The sequence below is a fragment of the Moschus berezovskii genome, chromosome 7, assembly GCF_049115385.1.
Source record: "Moschus berezovskii isolate FMDL1 chromosome 7, NW_MosBer_1.0, whole genome shotgun sequence".
In the NCBI taxonomy this organism is placed as follows: domain Eukaryota; kingdom Metazoa; phylum Chordata; class Mammalia; order Artiodactyla; family Moschidae; genus Moschus; species Moschus berezovskii.
Genome location: NC_142466.1, coordinates 81,158,837 through 81,176,795, shown reverse-complemented (window position 1 = coordinate 81,176,795; position 17,959 = coordinate 81,158,837). Strand labels below are relative to the sequence as shown.

Here is a 17,959-nt window from a genome sequence, read left to right as displayed (position 1 = left end):
TGGAAAGACTGATGCTGAAGCTGAAGCTACAATACTTTGGCCACTTGATGCAAACAGCTGACTCACTGGAAAAGACTCTGATGCTGGGAAAGACTGAAGGCAGGAGGAGAAGGGGATGATAGAGGACGAGATGATTAGATGGCATCACCAACTCAATGGACATGAGTTTGAGTAAACTCTGGGAGACGGGGAAGGACAGGGGAACCTGGCGTGCTGTGGCCCATGGGGTTGCAAAAGTTGGACACGACTGAGTGACTGAACAACAAAAATTTATTTGCAAGTCTACTCATTTTACAATAACAGCTAAGATTGCTGAGCCCCTACACAGGCCAAGCATTTTACATACAATACTCTATTCAGTCATCCCAATAACTCCAGGAGGTCACTATTTCAATGTTCAGGTCTAAAGGAATAGGTGATTTGCTCAAAGCCACCATCTAGTATAACCAAAAAGCTTTCCATAACAGGGAAAACTCTCCCAACCTTTTGCATACAATGCATTCTCCACCGATATTGAAGAAAACCTTAGTAATTGAATGCAAAACACACCTAACATCAATACATCTTCTTACCTAACTAAATGGCCGAAAGGAAGAAAAAAAAAAACAGCTGGTGATAATATCAAATATTTAAGGATTCTAAAAGCAATCCAGAGTCCCATCAGGCCCCAGAAGTTTGTAGCACATCTCTGCATTGCTTTATCTGGCTCCAAACTGGGATAACACCTTGGAGGACTTAATTTCTGAATCCTGCATGATCATTTCAGAGGCCACACCTAATTAGGATATGACCGGACCTGCCAGTCAGTTAAGGATTATTTCAAGAATAACAACATTATAAAGATATACTGCTTTTGGTGTACTATTGTTAAGCTAATATAGCTCCGAGTGAGCGAGCTAAGTCGGCTCAATTGTGTCCAGCTCTTTGTGACCCTATTGACTGTAGCCCACCATGCTCCTCTGTCCATAGAATTTTCTGGGCAAGAACACTGGCCTGGGTAGCCATCTCTTCTCCAGGGGATCTTCCCAACCCAAGGATTGAACCTGGGTCTCCTGCATTGTAGGCAGATTCTTTACCATCTGAGATATCAGAGACACCCTTACAAATACAAAAGCACCCAATAATTCTATACATTTAAGACCAACAGACATGTAAGGAGGAGAAGGGGACAACAGAGGATTAAGGTGGTTGGATGGCATCACTGACACGATGGACATGAGTTTGAGCAAGCTCCGGGAGTTGGTGATGAACAGGGAAGCCTGGCATACTGCAGTCCATGGGGTCGCAAAGAGCCAGACGCAACTGAGTAGCTGAACTGAACTGACACATAGGGCCAGAATCTTGTAATAATCTTAGGTCTACTATTACCAGCTAGTATTGTTATTTCAATCATGCTTTTTTTAGGCTCTGTATTGCTGGTCCTTGGACATCTGGGGCCTTGTGGACCCTGGAGAGACTGTCCCTCCCAGGGCAAGTCAGTTTCTAGATTTCTAGACATTCCTGGGAGTGTAACTTTCATATGCAAGTCAGTCAATCCAGAAGCCATAATCCCATCTGCCTTCTTTTTATTTTTTTTAACATTTTTTGCTATAGCCTTATATCATACAGGATCTTAGTTCCCTGACCAGGGATCGAAGCTGCATCCCCTGCATTGGAAGCATGCTGTCTTAATCACTAGACTGCAGGGAAGTCCCCCATCTGCCTTCTTTTTGAAGCTCTTAAACTCAGGGCCACCCCACCATCCCTTAAGCAAACATCAGACAACTAGAGACGGCCCCTATGTATCAGGGCTGACTATAAGTATCCAAACCAGCCAACCCTGTTAATGATGCCTTGCCTGTTCCCTCCCAGAAGCCAGAATAATGGCTCCTATCCACATCCTCCCCTCACTCTCACTGCCTCCTGACTCGCTCTCGTGCTTTCCCTTGTAGCCTAGCATTCATGTTCTGTCTCCACCTTCTAGGAATCTGGGAGTATAAAACCTTCATGACAGTAACTTCTACACCTGTGTGCCTTTCCATACTTGATTGAAACAAATCCCAGGTGCATTTTAAAACAATTGCCCATGCTGGCAAGGTCATGTCTCTTTATCCAATGGAGATAAACACTTCCAGAAAGAGGCTGTGTGGGAAAGGCCAGACAAGCAGAGGTAAGAGATATTCCACCTCTCCAGGGGGAAGAGTGCCAGGGAGGACAGTTAGGGACCTTGGGATGAACATGCACACATTGCTGTATTTAAGATAGATAACCAACAAGGACCTACTGTATAGCACAGGGAACTCTGCTCAATAAGCAGGGCAAAGGCTAATAGAGTTTTGTCAAGAGAATGCACTGGTCATAGCAAACACCCTCTTCCAACAACACAAGAGAAGACTCTACACATGGACATCACCAGATGGTCAACACCGAAATCAGATTGATTATATTCTTTGCAACCAAAGATGGAGAAGCTGTATACAGTTAGCAAAAACAAGACCAGGAGCTGACTGTGGCTCAGATCATGAACTCCTTATTGCCAAATTCAGACTTAAATTGAAGAAAGTAGGGAAAACCACTAGACCATTCAGATATGACCTCAATCAAATCCCTTATGATTATACAGTGGAAGTGAGAAATAGATTTAAGGGACTAGATCTGATTGATAGAGTGCCTGATGAACTCTGGACGGAGGTTCGTGACATTGTACAGGAGACAGGGACCAAGACCATCCCCATGGAAAAGAAATGCAAAAGAGCGAAATGGCTGTCTGAGGAGGCCTTACAAATAGCTGTGAAAAGAAGAGAGGCGAAAAGCAAAGGAGAAAAGGAAAGATATAAGCATCTGAATGCAGAGTTCCAAAGAATAGCAAGGAGAGATAAGAAAGTCTTCCTTAGTGATCAATGCAAAGAAATAGAGGAAAACAACAGAATAGGAAAAACAAGAGATCTCTTCAAGAAAATTAGAGATTCCAAGGGAACATTTCATGCAAAGATGGGCTCGATAAAGGAAAGAAATGGTATGGACCTAACAGAAGCAGAAGATATTAAGAAGAGGTGGCAAGAATACACAGAAGAACTGTACAAAAAAGATCTTCACGACCAAGATAGTCACGATAACGTGATCACTGACCTAGAGCCAGACATCTTGGAATGTGAAGTCAAGTGGGCCTTAGAAAGCATCACTACTAGCAAAGCTAGTGGAGGTGATGGAATTCCAGTTGAGCTATTTCAAGTCTTGAAAGATGATGCTGTGAAAGTGCTGCACTCAATATGCCAGCAGATTTGGAAAACTCAGCGCTGGCCACAGGACTGGAAGAGGTCAGTCTTCATTCCAATCCCAAAGAAAGGCAATGCCAAAGAATGCTCAAACTACCGCACAGTTGCACTCATCTCACACGCTAGTAAAGTCTTGCTCAAAATTCTCCAAGCCAGGCTTCAGCAGTATGTAAACCGTGAACTCCCAGATGTTCAAGCAGGTTTTAGAAAAGGCAGAGGCACCAGAGATCAAATTGCCAACATCCGCTGGATCATGGAGAAAGCAAGAGAGTTCCAGAAAAACATCTATTTCTGCTTCATTGACTATGCCAAAGCCTTTGACTGTGTGGATCACAATAAACTGTGGAACATTCTGAAAGAGATGGGAATCCCAGACCACCTGACCTGCCTCTTGAGAAACCTGTATGCAGGTCAGGAAGCAACAGTTAGAACTGGACATGGAACAACAGACTGGTTCCAAGTAGGAAAAGGTGTACGTCAAGGTTGTATATTGTCACCTTGCTTATTTAACTTATATGCAGAGTACATCATGAGGAACGCTGGGCTGGAAGAAGCACAAGCTGGAATCAAGATTGCTGGGAGAAATATCAATAACCTCAGATATGCAGATGACACTACCCTTATGGCAGAAAGTGAAGAGGAACTCAAAAGCCTCTTGATGAAAGGGAAAGAGGAGAGTGAAAAGGTTGGCTTGAAGCTCAACATTCAGAAAACAAAGATCATGGCATCTGGTCCCATCACTTCATGGGAAATAGATGGAAAAACAGTGGAAACAGTGTCAGACTTTATTTTTTTGGGCTCCAAAATCACTGCAGATGCTGATTGCAGCCATGAAATTAAAAGACGTTTGCTCCTTGGAAGGAAAGTTATGACCAACCTTGATAGTATATTAAAAAGCAGAGACATTACTTTGCCAACCAAGGTCCGTCTAGTCAAGGCAATGGTTTTTCCCGTGGTCATGTATGGATGTGAGAGTTGGACTGTGAAGAAAGCTGATCGCCGAAGAATCGATGCTTTTGAACTGTGGTGTTGGAGAAGACTCTTGAGAGTCCCTTATACTGCAAGGAGATCCAACCAGTCCATTCTAAAGGAGATCAATCCTGGGTGTTCATTGGAGGGACTGATGCTAAAGCTGAAACTGCAATACTTTGGCCACCTCATGCGACGAGTTGACTCACTGGAAAAGACTCTGATGCTGGGAAAGGTTGGGGGCGGGAGGAGAAGGGGACGACCGAGAATGAGATGGCTGGATGCCATCACCGACTCTGTGGACATGAGTTTGAGTGTACTCTGGGAGTTGGTGATGGACAGGGAGGCCTGGCGTGCTGTGATTCATGGGGTCGCGGAGAGTCGGACACGACTGAGCGACTGAACTGAACTGAACTGAACCTAAATGAGAAAAGTGTCTGAAAAACAATAGATACATATATACATATAACTGAATCACCTCACTGTACACTGGAAACTAATACAACCATTGTTAGTATATAAATACTAATATAAATATAAAAATAACATATAAAATATAATTATATAAAATTTTAAAAATTTAAGAGATATGCCGCCTCAACCAATGCTGGCCTGGCGGCCAATGCCAGGGTGCCTGGGGGGCAAGGTGTTCACAAATCTAGGCCAAAATGAGAAAAACAAGCATAATACATTTAATTTTTCATAAAGCTCAATTTATGCACATGTTTAAATTCTAGAGTTATTTTTTCCTTTTAATAGTTTTGGTGCTAAAACAATCTTCATTTTGTGAGATGACACTACAGAGTCATGTTGGGGTTATTTGGAGGATTAGTTTTGTTTGCGTGTTTGTTTATTTTAGCATCCTTATTTTGGCAACATAAAAATTTGGCAACCCTTAAGTTGTTCCCCAAATTTGTTTTTGAAATTTAACTGCACAGTGAAAGCCAAAATCTGCAACTTTGGCACCAGAAATGGGAGTTGGACAAGGGTTTGGTGTTTGAATCAATCCACAAACTCTAAGCCTAATAAAGAAGATTCCACTAGTACATGTAGTCAGGGAATGAGGCCAAAGATTATTCACACCCTTCTCCAGTGAAAACATGGATTCTGAAGGGACTTCACCTGAATTGAAGGTAAATACAAAGGAAAAATGTCAAGCTTATGAAAAATTACTACGGGACAAGGAATAAGAGATCACACTTCCTAGCGGGGAGGAAGAAGGAATTCAAGAAATGATTTGGCATCTTCAGTGGAGGACAGAAAGATACCTCTAAAATAGAAACAGATATAAAACACTACAAAATAGACTCTATCACACCAAGTCCTGATTTTAACAGTATGTTGAGAAACAGAAAATAGTTGCCAAGAGCTGGCCTGGCACTCACAGCAAGGCCTGGGCATTCTCTTGTCGAATGTAAATTTCACAGAGCATCAATATCAGAGAAAGCCACTCAGTGACCACGGTGGATCAAAAACAAAGACAAGATTCCTCCAGGAAATCACAGGTCACAAAATATGAATATGTCTTCTGTGCTGTCTGTTTTATTGGCATATAGTTGTTTGTAGTAGTCTCTTATGATCCTTTGTATTTCTACGGTGTCCATTGTAACTTCTCTTTTTTCATTTCTAATTTTAATGATTTGAGCACGCTCCCTTTTTTTCTTGATGAGTCTGGCTAAAGGTTTATCTATTTGGTTCATCTCAAAGAACCAGCTTTCAGTTTCATTGATCTTTGCTATTGTTTTCTTCATCATTAATTATCAGAGAAATGCAAATCAATACCACAATGAAGTATCACCTCACACTGGTCAGCATAGCCATCATCAAAAAGTCTACAAATAAATAATAAATGCTGGAGAGAGTGTGGAGAAAAGGGAACCCTTCTACACTGTTGGCGGGAATGTAAATTGGTTCAGCCACTGTGGAGAGCAGTATGAAGTGAAGTGAAGGACAAGTTGCTCAGTAGTCCGACTCTGTGACCCCGTGAACTATACAGTCCATGGCCTTCTCCAGGCCAGAATACTGGAGTGGGTAGCCTATCCCTTCTCCAGCGGATCTTCCCAACCCAGGAATCGAACCAGGGTCTCCTGCATTGCAGGTGGATTCTTTACTTCTTTATCAGGGAAGCCCAGAGAGCAATAGGAAGGTTCCTTAGAAAACTAAAAATAGAGTTACCATATGACCCAGCAATCCGACTCCTGGGCATATATCTGGAGAAAAACGTAATTTGAAAGGATACATGCATCACGATGTTCACTGCAGCACTATTTACAATAGCCTAGACATGGAAGCAACTTAAATGTCCATCAACAGGTAAAGAAGATGTGGTAGTTACATACAATGGAATATTAGCCATAAAAAAAGAATGAAATACCTATGGCTAATTCTTGTTGATGTATGACGGAAAACCACAAAGTTCTGTAAAGCAATTATCCTCCAATTAAAAAATAAAGAAAGAAATAAAAGGAATGAAATGTCATTTGCAACAACATAGATGGTCCTAGAGATTATCATAGTTAGTGAAGTAAGTCAGACAGAGAGAGAGAAATATCATGATGTCATGTACATGTGGAATCTAAAACAAAATGATACAAATGAACTTACAAAACAGAAATAGAGTCACAGATGCGGAAAACAAACTTACGGCTACCATGGAGGAAAAGGGAGGGGAGGGATAAATTGGGAGATTAGGATTGATGTATACACACTGCTATATGTAAAATAGATTACTATTAAGGACCTACTGTATAGCACAGTGAACACTTCTCAATACTCTGTAATGATCTACATAGGAAAAGAATCTAAAAAAGACTGGATATGTGCATATGTATAACCAATTCACTTTGCTATACACCGAAAACCAACACAACATGGTAAACCAACTATATTCCAACAAAATTTTTAAATAAATAAATAAGAACATTGTCCAAGTCACAAAATACCAAACAAAATCCCCCCATTCTAATTAATATGAGTGCCTGCTGCTTCTTTACCAACCACAGCTTTAGCCTCAGTCTAATCTGCCAAAGCCTTTGACTGTGTGGATCACAAAAAACTGGAAAATTCTGAAAGAGATGGGAATACCAGACCACATGACCTGCCTCTTGAGAAACCTGTATGCAGGTCAGGAAGCAACAGTTAGAACTGGACATGGAACAACAGACTGGTTCCAAATAGGAAAAGGAGTACATCAAGGTTGTATATTGTGACCCTGCTTATTTAACTTATATGCAGAGTACATCATGAGGAACGCTGGGCTGGAAGAAGCACAAGCTGGAATCAAGATTGCCGGGAGAAATATCATTAACCTCAGATATGCAGATGACACCACCTTTATGGCACAAAGTGAAGAGGAACTAAAAAGCCTCTTGATGAAAGTGAAAGAGGAGAGTGAAAAAGTTGGCCTGAAGCTCAACATTCAGAAAACTAAGATCACGGCATCTGGTCCCATCACTTCATGGGAAATAGATGGAGAAACAGTGGAAACAGTGTCAGTCTTTATTTTTTGGGGCTCCAAAATCACTGCAGATGCTGATTGCAGCCATGAAATTAAAAGACAAAATTAAATTAAATTACTTTAAATTAATTAAATTACTTTAAATTAAATTACTCCTTGTCAGGAAAGTTATGACCAACCTAGATAGCATATTAAAAAGCAGAGACATTACTTTGCCAACAAAGGTCCCTCTAGTCAAGACTATGGTTTTTCCAGTGGTCATGTATGGATGTGAGAGTTGGACTGTGAAGAAAGCTGATCGCCGCAGAATTGATGCTTTTGACCTGTGGTGTTGGAGAAGACTCTTGAGAATCTCTTGGACTGCAAGGAGATCCAACCAGTCCATCCTAAAGGAGATCAGTCCTGGGTGTTCATTGGAAGGACTGATGCTGAAGCTGAAACTCCAATACTTTGGCCACCTCATATGAAGAGCTGACTCACTGGAAAAGACTGTGATGCTGGAGGGGATTGGGGGCGGGAGGAGAAGGGGACGACAGAGAATGAGATGGCTGGATGGCATCACTGACTCTGTGGACATGAATTTGAGTGAACTCTGGGAGTTGGTTATGGACAGGGAGGCCTGGCGTGCTGTGATTCATGGGGTCGCAAAGTGTTGGACACGACGGAGCGACTGAACTGAACTGACTGAATCTGCCCTTATATAGATAAGGGGTATTGAGATACCTAGTCAAAGAACTGCCATCACTTTATGACAGCACCCAGTCCAAAGGGAATGCTTACTTCCTTGCGCTTTCCCCAAAATCACCCCACCACAGCCCAAATCTCTCACCTCCTACAGACACCCTACAGCTCCCTATGGTATGTGGGTTTTCTAACTGCAACAAGTAATAAACCCAACTCACTCAACCTCTCATTAAAGTCAGAAATCAAACAGGAAACCCTAATAAAACCACTTCTACTCAAGAACATACTTCTTGTTCAAGCAACGTAATCAGACCAGGAAGAGAAATAATAAATAAAGGCATTGGGAAAAAAAGACATAAAAGCAATATTAAATAATTAAACAGTCCCAAGAGAATCAATTGAAAATGATCAGAACCCAAAGTGAGTTCAATAAAGCAATCTATTATGAATTAACATAAAACTCAGGGCTTCCCTGGCAGTCCAGTGGTTAAGAATCTGCCTTCCAATGCAGGGGATGTGGGTTCGATCCATGGTCCAGGAAGATCCCACATGCTGCAGGGCAACTAAGTCCAAGTACCACAACTACTGAGCCCTTCCTCTAGAGTCCATGTGCCATGTGTCCAGAAGCCCATGTGCTGCAATGAAGACCCTGTGTGCCACAACTAAGGCCCGATGCAGCCAAATAAATAAATATTTTATGTATTTTGAACTCAAGAGTCACCAGAAAGTAAATCACAATATTTAGTGGGGAAATTTCCCACTCACAATAGCAACAAAACAGCTGGGAATAAATGTAAGAAAAAATTTCAGAGGAATAGAACGAAATACCTGAAAAATGGTAATACATACTGTAAACTGAGGTAGAAAGGCTTACTATCTTAAAAATAAATATGATTTATTTATACTCATTATAAATTATAATTCAACATTTAAATTTAATATAATTCTGGTAAAATCATATCAGGTTTCTGTACTGAAACTATCTTTCATGGAAAAAATGAAGAAAAGTAAGGATATTAAAAAGTTGCAGTATAACACAGGGAATGAAGTCAGTATTTTATAATAACTATAAAAAATTTGAATCCCTATGGTGTACACCTGAAACTAATATAACATTGTAAGTCAACTATATCTCAGTTTTTAACAAATTATAGTAACTAAAGTGGTTTTGAATCTTATGAAATTAGAAACACAAATCAGTGAAACAGAGCAGGAAGACAAAAAACATGCAGAGATATATGAAAAGTTGAGTACCGAAAAAATAAGTGGAGAAATACCAATTATTCAAAAAAGTGCCTTTTGGACAACTGACTATTTGGAAAATCAAGTTATACCTTACTTCAAGTTATAGATGAAAATTAATTGCCAGATTTAAATATAAATAAACACAAAACCCAAAATGATTTTAAAAGACATCCAAGTTAAAAGCAATCATGAAAGGCAAAACACATGTTAAAAAGATGAACTGACTTAACTATGTTAAAGTTAAATTTGGATGTCAAAAAATAAAGGCAGTAAAAAAAAAACTAGATGCAAACTAGGAAATAATGTGTAATAAGTGATTTTTAAATGTATCAATTTTAATATATAATTTTTTACAAATCAGTGTTTAAAATATGAATATATTAGTAGGAAAATCTGCAAAAAGCAGTATACCACTTGTCATCTATAAATTTTGGAAATATCAATAGGAGCTATAATGCCCAATGATGTCAGGGATACTGATAAACAGTGTTTCTCATTCACTTTTGGTAGGAGTATAAAAACAGAAAAATAATACAGGAAATGCTATCTGGGCTCTGATTTTGAGGCAGTTCTCCAATGGAAAGAGTTCTGGGCTAGGGGTTAGGAAGCCAAGATTATAGTCTTCTCTTTGTCTTCACAAGCTTTCTACTTGCAAGAGCACTTATCTGGGTGTCATCAAAATCAGAGCCCAGGCAAGCTGTTTCTATGTCTCAAATGCAAACCTCAAGCCATCTTCAAGACCAGGTGCTTTCCCTTCAAGGCACTATCTGTGTGCAGCTCTTGGCCTCTGCTACCAGCCTTGGCCACAGGATGCAACCAACCCAAGTGGCCATCAGCACACCTGCCAAGGCTTCTATTGACTCCCTCATTATTTGTTTGTAGTTCATGATTTACATCAAGTGGGAAAATCACATTGTCATCACATTGCTCCAATCTTAGAAAAGTATGTCATTCATACGGTCAGAGTTGGCCTCTCTCCTGTGATATCTGAAGCCATATCTCATGTTTAAGAATATCATCAGTGTAGGACACATTCATAAAAACAGATCAATGGTCTTTTTCATAAATGACTTCAGAGTACATGGTAAAACAGAAACCAGAAAAACAGAACTACTCAGAACTATTTTTGCAGCAGTTCAATAGTTAATTCTTTGAAGATAAAATGAGAAAATAATAATTAATATAGAAAAATATTCAGTATACCATAGTGATTAAGATGTTCTTTAATCACATAGTGAAAGTCAGGGAACACGGGTTCAGTCCCTGGTCAGGGAATAATGTCCTACAAGCCATGCAGCATAGCCAAAAACTAAAAATAAAAAAATAATTTTAAAAAAATTTTTTAATTAATCTAATTAAAATTTTTAAAAAATACAGGATCTAGACTATAAATGTACATTCTAGGGAGCAATCAAGTTGGCAGATTCATAGGACGTGAAGTTCACCTCTTCCCACAAATACATTCTAAAGTTACTTAGTGCTATATAAGTAACAAGGTTTTTGCCATTCCCTTCTCCAGGGGATCTTCCCAACCCAGGGATCAAACCCAAGTTTGATCCTGCATTGCAGGCATATTCTTTACCATCTGAGCCATCAGGGAAGCCCTAAATTACAAGGTTTTACTGGTGTAGGACTGCAGCGGGACTGGGCAGTAAGAGGTCTTCACCCCCGTTGTGGGACTGTCACGTGAGTTCCACAGGGTGAAGAGTTGTCTTTCTGGGCATCCAGTTCTCCACCTCTAAAATGAGATGATCAGACAATCATTAGGTCTCTTTCAAGCTTGGACATTCAGGGGTAGTACACATGTGAATCCATCACCTGGCTCTCCTTTCATTCCTAAAGAAGCAGGACTGTCACCAAAAACCCATAAGACCTTGTCTTTACGAAGGGTAGGAAATGCCTCTGCCCTGCCTGATTTCCATGGCCCCCAAGTTGGCGAACCATGTAACATTCAAGAGATCGTGGCCAGACATTGTCACTGGAGGCTCAATAACAGCAATTGTCCTCTCCACCTTCAAGCTACAGGGCAAGGAAGATGGAAGAGGCTGTTTAGTTGGTACGAATTTCCATCTGCTCAGGCCTTGGGCCCCAGGCTGGGTGAGTCTACTTCATCCCAACTATTATTCCTACTTTCTCTCACAACGAATTCATTGTAGACCCATTCATTGAGTAACAAATTTTTCAATCATCAATAACTTATGAAAATTGACCTGATTCTAGGAATATCATTCAGCCTTAAAAAAAAGAAAGAAATCTCATCACAGGCTACCACATGGATGAAACTTGAGGGCAGGATGCTAAGTGAAATCAGCCAGTCACAAAAGGACAAAAACTATATGAATCCACTTACATGAAGTTCCTAGAGGAGTCAAATTCCTGGAGACAGACAGTAGGAGGGTGGTTGTCAGGGGAATGGAGAATTCAAAGTTTAATGGACATAGAGTTTCTGCTTTGCAAGATGAAAAAATTCTGGATGATTGCATGACAGTATGAATACATTTAACATGACTTAACTGTACCCTTTAAAATGGTTGAGAAAGTAAGTGGTATGTTATGTGTATTACACCACAATGACTTTTTAAAATTTAACTAATTATATGATCATTTGGGAAATCAAGAGTAACCAATAATTATAGATCATAATGATTTCCTTCATCTCCCCAAGTACCCCACCTCCTTCAAACCCAGATGGATCTTAGAGTTTACGAATGCCCATTTTTGTGTCTCCCCTTTTGAAATGATGTGGCTTCTAAAATATCAAATTAATGCCCTTTTTCTAGGCTCCCAGACAAATCTCTACCACACAACCCACTAACTAGACATCTATTCTATTGAACAGGCTAGTCTATTATCAAACAAGTATCTCTGGGGACAACTTGTGTATCAGTTACATAAGAGATAGATGCCTTCAATCCTTGTGATTTCTTTCCAGTGAAGATTAATACAAGGAAGAGATTTTGAATGGGAGAAGGAGGGGGGGCAAAGGAGAAGAGAGTGATTTCAGAACTCGTTGCTTTTGGAGAAAGATCTAGAAAAAGCACCATCAAGGGATGGTGTTGAACAGTTAGAGGGCAGCAGAATTACTGGGCACTCAGGGCTGGGGACACAGAATGGAAGGGAATATCAGACATCATTACACAGACTTGGGGATTTTGTCAAGTTCGGCAAGCTATTGTTTAGTCCACTCACTGGCACCTGCCCACAGAAGTGGAGAATCACTCCCTAACACTCCAGCACTCTAGTCTATGTAGGTTGCTTGCTGCTGGGAAAAGACCCTGAAAGCCCTGGCTGAACAGTTGGTTCTGGCTAAACTGTGTCTGAGTGGAAAGAAAGGGATTCCTAAGAGGAAAGGAAGAGGCTGGGGAAACCCTGGGCACCGGCACGGAGAATTATATTCTGTTCCAAGAGGCTCGGAATCCTTCATGGGTGGTGATCTATTTAACCTCACGGCAGCCCAAGGTGAATGTCCCCAAGGACACAAAGGAAAAAGAGGGTAATGAGATAGCCTTCTTCATTCACGTTCATTACACCAGCATTTTCCTTTCACCACAATCTAACAACCCAAACCAAGCCACACCCATTGCTTTCTGCTGCCAACCTGCTCATGCCTGCAAACGCAATTGCAAACACTCAACCTCCCCTCATCTCCCACAAACCACATGGCATCTGGGCTAAGGAAACCCGTACCCTCTTTTCCCAAAGCCTTACTAGAAAAACAGCAAAACCCGCTAGAGCAAAAGGCGGACAAAGTCACTTTGGATCATACAATAAGGATACGTAAAAATACAGGTTCAGAGGAGGATAGAAACAGAGTGAGGGGCCCCAAGATCCACTCATTCTAGTTCTCTGCTACCTCTCTCTGTTCCAGGGCATGAGATAAGAATGCCTTGGGTTGCCGGCAGTTACCCTGCTCATTAGCTGAAAACTGAGTAATGGCTACTCAATTCCATCAATGTGGTGGGTCCAACCATACTTTTGGAAATAAACTTTACTGCTGTGTGTGTGTATGTGTGTGTGTGTGTGTGTCCCAATCCCTTTTTCTCTCTTGTATAGATATAAAATTGTCAAACACTGATCCTGGTAAATGCTCTTAGTCATGAATGAAAAAATTCCCACAGGAACGGCCGTTATGTGATATGGCAACATCGAAAATGAAAATTCAGGGAAGGCTGCTGAAAGATCAAGCCAGAATCACTCTGTTACTAGTAACTGAACACCTACAGCAAATGTGGTTTGCAGAGGCTAAAACTGCCTGGGGTATTGGTTAAGAATTCCCTCTTCAAATCTCCCCCTCCATGTGCCCTAGGTTTACAATTTAGAATTTTTATGAAATTCAGAGAGTGTTCAAATAAGTAGCTCTGATGATCAAATACCCAAGCTTCTAAATGGACAGGAAAAGGGATGTGTTATTCAACCCAGCAAAACTTTGCCTTTCAAACTCGAGTTTTAATTCACTGCCATATTTATCAAGATGGCCACTTTCAACCTTTGCCCTCTGATCTGCCATTTTTTAAATGATCTCTTCCTTATCTCAAGGCATTTTTTCTGCTCCCTTTAGGACACTAGAATCACCATCACAACTAGTTGAAGATGAGGTGATTACACAACCATGATGCCATAAAATCAGGGTCTAGTCCTCACCCAGTGTATTTCACATCCCTCAGCTTTCAGTGTAAGTCACATTATTAGAAACATGTACTTCGATTGTCTGATCCCATAGAATAACACGAGTTCTTGGATTAAGTTCTTCCGACTGACCCATAGTGATACAAGGGTGGCAGGTATCCCCCGCCATAAAGTCATAAATTAGAGAACCGAGCTGGGCAAGGAAGAATCAGTTAAGTAATTATCATTAAAAAGTGACAGCAAAAGGTTTCTGTCTCCTAGGACTTGTCCTGCATAAGTCAAAAGCTGCAAAACTCTATGCCACATCAGGAAACAGGAACACGTTCAGACCATTGCCATCAACCTTTAGTTGTTCTCTGATGAGTTCACTGTCAGCCTACAACCTGAGTGCCAGATCAATGTTTATCATTCAGTGGATTTGTCTGGAGCACGCCCAACGACTCTCAAAGATCTTTAAGAAGACCTCACCTTGAATTTTTTATACATAATCTCCACCCTACCCACACACAATAGGTTGTTAATAATAAATAATCGATTGTTGACCGATTTCTCATCTTCACCAATGGGCATGGGAGACAAACAGCAAACAAGAGTTGAAACCTTTCACACTATAATTTATCACTTGAGACATTAAGACTGAGAGAAAAAAAATTGTACAAGTATGAAGGTCACCCTGATAAAGGAAAGCACATGTGGTGTGCGAAGACAAAATGCACACTGTACCTGTTTCCCAGAGATGACATTTTCTGAAATTCGGTTTACCAAATCGGTCTTCTTTGTTTCCTCATTTAGCACAGTATGGGGTGGGGAGCGTCTAATTCATCTATGACAATCTGTTCAAAATATGAGGGCTTTCCCCTTTTCTTTTACCCTTTGATTATAATCCACTTAGTCCCCATCCCCAAAGCCTTCCCAAATAGTGGTGGGGTGTGGGGGAGCGCTCTGAGACGCCCTTGCTCAGATACTTAGCGGAACTCTGTTCTCCACATGGGCTATTTAGGAGAGTCGCGGTCTCCTCGCGTGACTCCACTGCCTTCTGGGTTCTTCTCTTGCTGCGAACAGGAGTCAGGGTGACGAGATAGTCTCCCTTGCGGTCCGGGGGAGGCGCTGGCCATGGTCCTGACCTCGAGCTCGGGAGTCGAGCGCCGAGGGCGCCCAGGAGCGGCGCAGGGAGAGCGCGCAGGGCGCGGCGGGGAGCGACCGTCGAGGCCCCCGCCCTTCCCGACCCCGGGGGAGCCCGCCGGCCTTCGCGCGAACCCTCCACTGCATGCTCGGAGCTGCATCAAAAAGGGTGGGGCATCCAGCCACAGCTGCAATCGGAAGCCACCCGGGAGGATTGAAGAAGAATGGAAACCCGGCCCGCCCCCTCCCCCTCCAACCATGAGACCCCCTCCCCAGTCGGGGATAGGCCCATCCTTTACCCACCACCCTCCACCTCCCAGGCCCAGGGAGGCGCGGGCAGCCTTTGTGGACTCACGGCCGCCCACCACCGAGCCCGAGCACAGAGAGGGGTCGGGCAGGGTGGGGTGCGTCTGCACCTGCAAGAAGCGATATTCGAGGCGGGGCAGGACTGTGGGTACGCTGGGATCCTCGGTTCTCTGGCGAGCTGGAAGGGGGCGAGGGAGGGGTGATCCCCACGCCCTATTCTCGGTCTCCAGCACCGCCCCCCCCCCACCCATACCAACCTGGTCGTTGATGTTCTGCAGAGCTTCCTTGCCCGAGGCCCTCCGGATCTCCACCTTCCTGCTCGATTCAACAGATGGCTCCCCGCCGGCGCGCCGGCCCTGCCGGGAGTAGGGCGTCTGCGGGTCCGGGCCCAAGTGCGCGACGTCCCGCTGCTGGGCCACCACCTGCCCCGAGCCCCGGCCCACCGTCAGCGAGTCGAAGTCGATGGTCTTGTTCTCCGAGGACCCCTCCACCGGGCAGAACATGCCACAGAATTTCTGCCGAGGCTTGGGGCTGCCTGAGCCCAGGTTTTTAAAAAAGGCAGGGACCTCTTCGTCCTCTGCCGCCTTCCCGGATTGCTTCCTCTCAGCCATGGCGTGGGGGCTCGGGGAGGGTCCTTGCCGTTTTTCCGTCCGTCTGCCGGTCCCTACGTCTGCCTGTCTCTAGGCACAAACCCCCTGCCCCGGCTGCAGCCGCGGCTGCCGCTCTCTGCCTACCGCAAGGTGTACAGAAAGGAAGGAGGGCTGGCGAGCGAGCGACCCACCCCTCACGGTCCCTCCCCCTGACCCCGCTTTCTCCCCTCCCTGCCCACGCCCCCCGCCAGCTCCCGCGAGCAGCAAAGTTGGGTCTGGGCGGGTGGCCGCTGCGGCAGCGAGAGCGGAGAGACTGCCAGTTCCCGGCAGCTGCGGGAGGAGCGAGGCGCGGGCGGGGCGGAGGCGGGGCGCGGCGCGCCGGGGAGGGGAGCGAGGAGCCGGGGAGGCCAGGGAGGGCCTCGCTCCGGAAGTGAAGCTGCCAGACCACCGGCTAATGGATGCGCAGCGGAGGGCCCGCTGACCGCTCTGGGCGCCACGGTGAGTACCGGCAGGGCACGCGGGGGCGAAGATCGTAGGGCGCAGTCCCTGGTCCCCGCGCCCCTCTCCCGGACCTGCCCGGCCCAGTTGCCTCTTCCTCACCGCATTGCGGAGGTGGGCCCACGACGAGTGCCCACCGCGGGGAGGGCTCCCTCCCCCTGCCCCGGGTGTGAGCTGATGGGTGGGGAAAGTGGCACACGCTGGCGGGCGCCAGGACACCCCTGGTGGAGGGGCGGGGGGAGAAGGAGGGGCGGCACTGGGGATGGGGAAGAGATGGCGTAGACTGCGCGGAAAAGGGGGGACCGTAAGAGGCTCGGGGACACTAGAGCTTCGGTCTAACCACCGGCCGTGGTGGAAAACTGGGAGCAGAGATACAAACGAGATTCTCACTTACTGCCTTCACAGTGGTGGTGGTGGGGCGCATCATGGCAGGGAGAGATATAGGGGGGCGTAGCAAATACGATGGCAAGCCACTCCAGTACTCTTGCCTGGAAAATCCCATGGATGGAGCAGCCTGGTAGGCTGAAGTCCGTGGGGTCGCTAAGGGTCGGACACGACTGGGCGACTTCACTTTCACTTTTTACTTTCACACATTGGAGAAGGAAATGGCAACCCACTCCAGTGTTCTTGCCCGGAGAATCCCAGGGACGGGAGAGCCTGGTGGGCTTCCGTCTATGGGGTCACACAGAGTCGGACACGACTGAAGTGACTTAGCAGCAGCAGCAGCAAATACGAAGTGGGTGGGTGTAGGGACAGAAAATAGATCTACAGTCTGTGCAACTGTAGCAAGGCGAGGATTCGGCAGGTACAGCCCAGCGCGGGAACTTGAGGGTATAGTGAGAGGGGATGCGGGTGCGCGGTATTGGCCGAGGGCGCCGTGTACGGTCGCTGCCCACTGCGCCAAGAAGGGTCCGGCAGAACGCCTTCATTTGATACCTTCCGCCCCTCCCTCCTGCCAAAGGGGGAAAGATACACATGGAAGCCCATCCAGCCAAATCTCCAGCCCTACCCGGGGCCACTGGCGCCCCGCCTCATTCCACCGCCCCTGTAGCGCACTGCGCCAGAGTCGCGGGGTTTCCTAGGCAGCCAGAAGCCGCGTGCCTGGGCGCCAGTGCGCGCGCGTCCAGTGCAGGATCAGCATGTGGGGCGCGGCTGTGATGGTTGCCTTGAATTGTGTGAGGCCAAGCAGCGGAAAGGTGTATGGGGAC

General features: G+C 44.6%; 1 protein-coding gene across 1 annotated transcript in view; it reads right to left on the bottom strand.

Annotated features, from left to right (window-relative positions):
• Positions 1-16,274, bottom strand: part of DPYSL2 (dihydropyrimidinase like 2) — a 121,914-nt gene extending 105,640 nt beyond the window's left edge. Inside the window, exon 1 of the mRNA XM_055427257.2 lies at positions 15,921-16,274. Within this exon, the coding sequence (XP_055283232.1) occupies positions 15,921-16,274 (354 nt within the window). The remainder of the gene's footprint in view (positions 1-15,920) is intronic.
• Between the last annotated feature and the right edge of the window lie 1,685 nt (positions 16,275-17,959).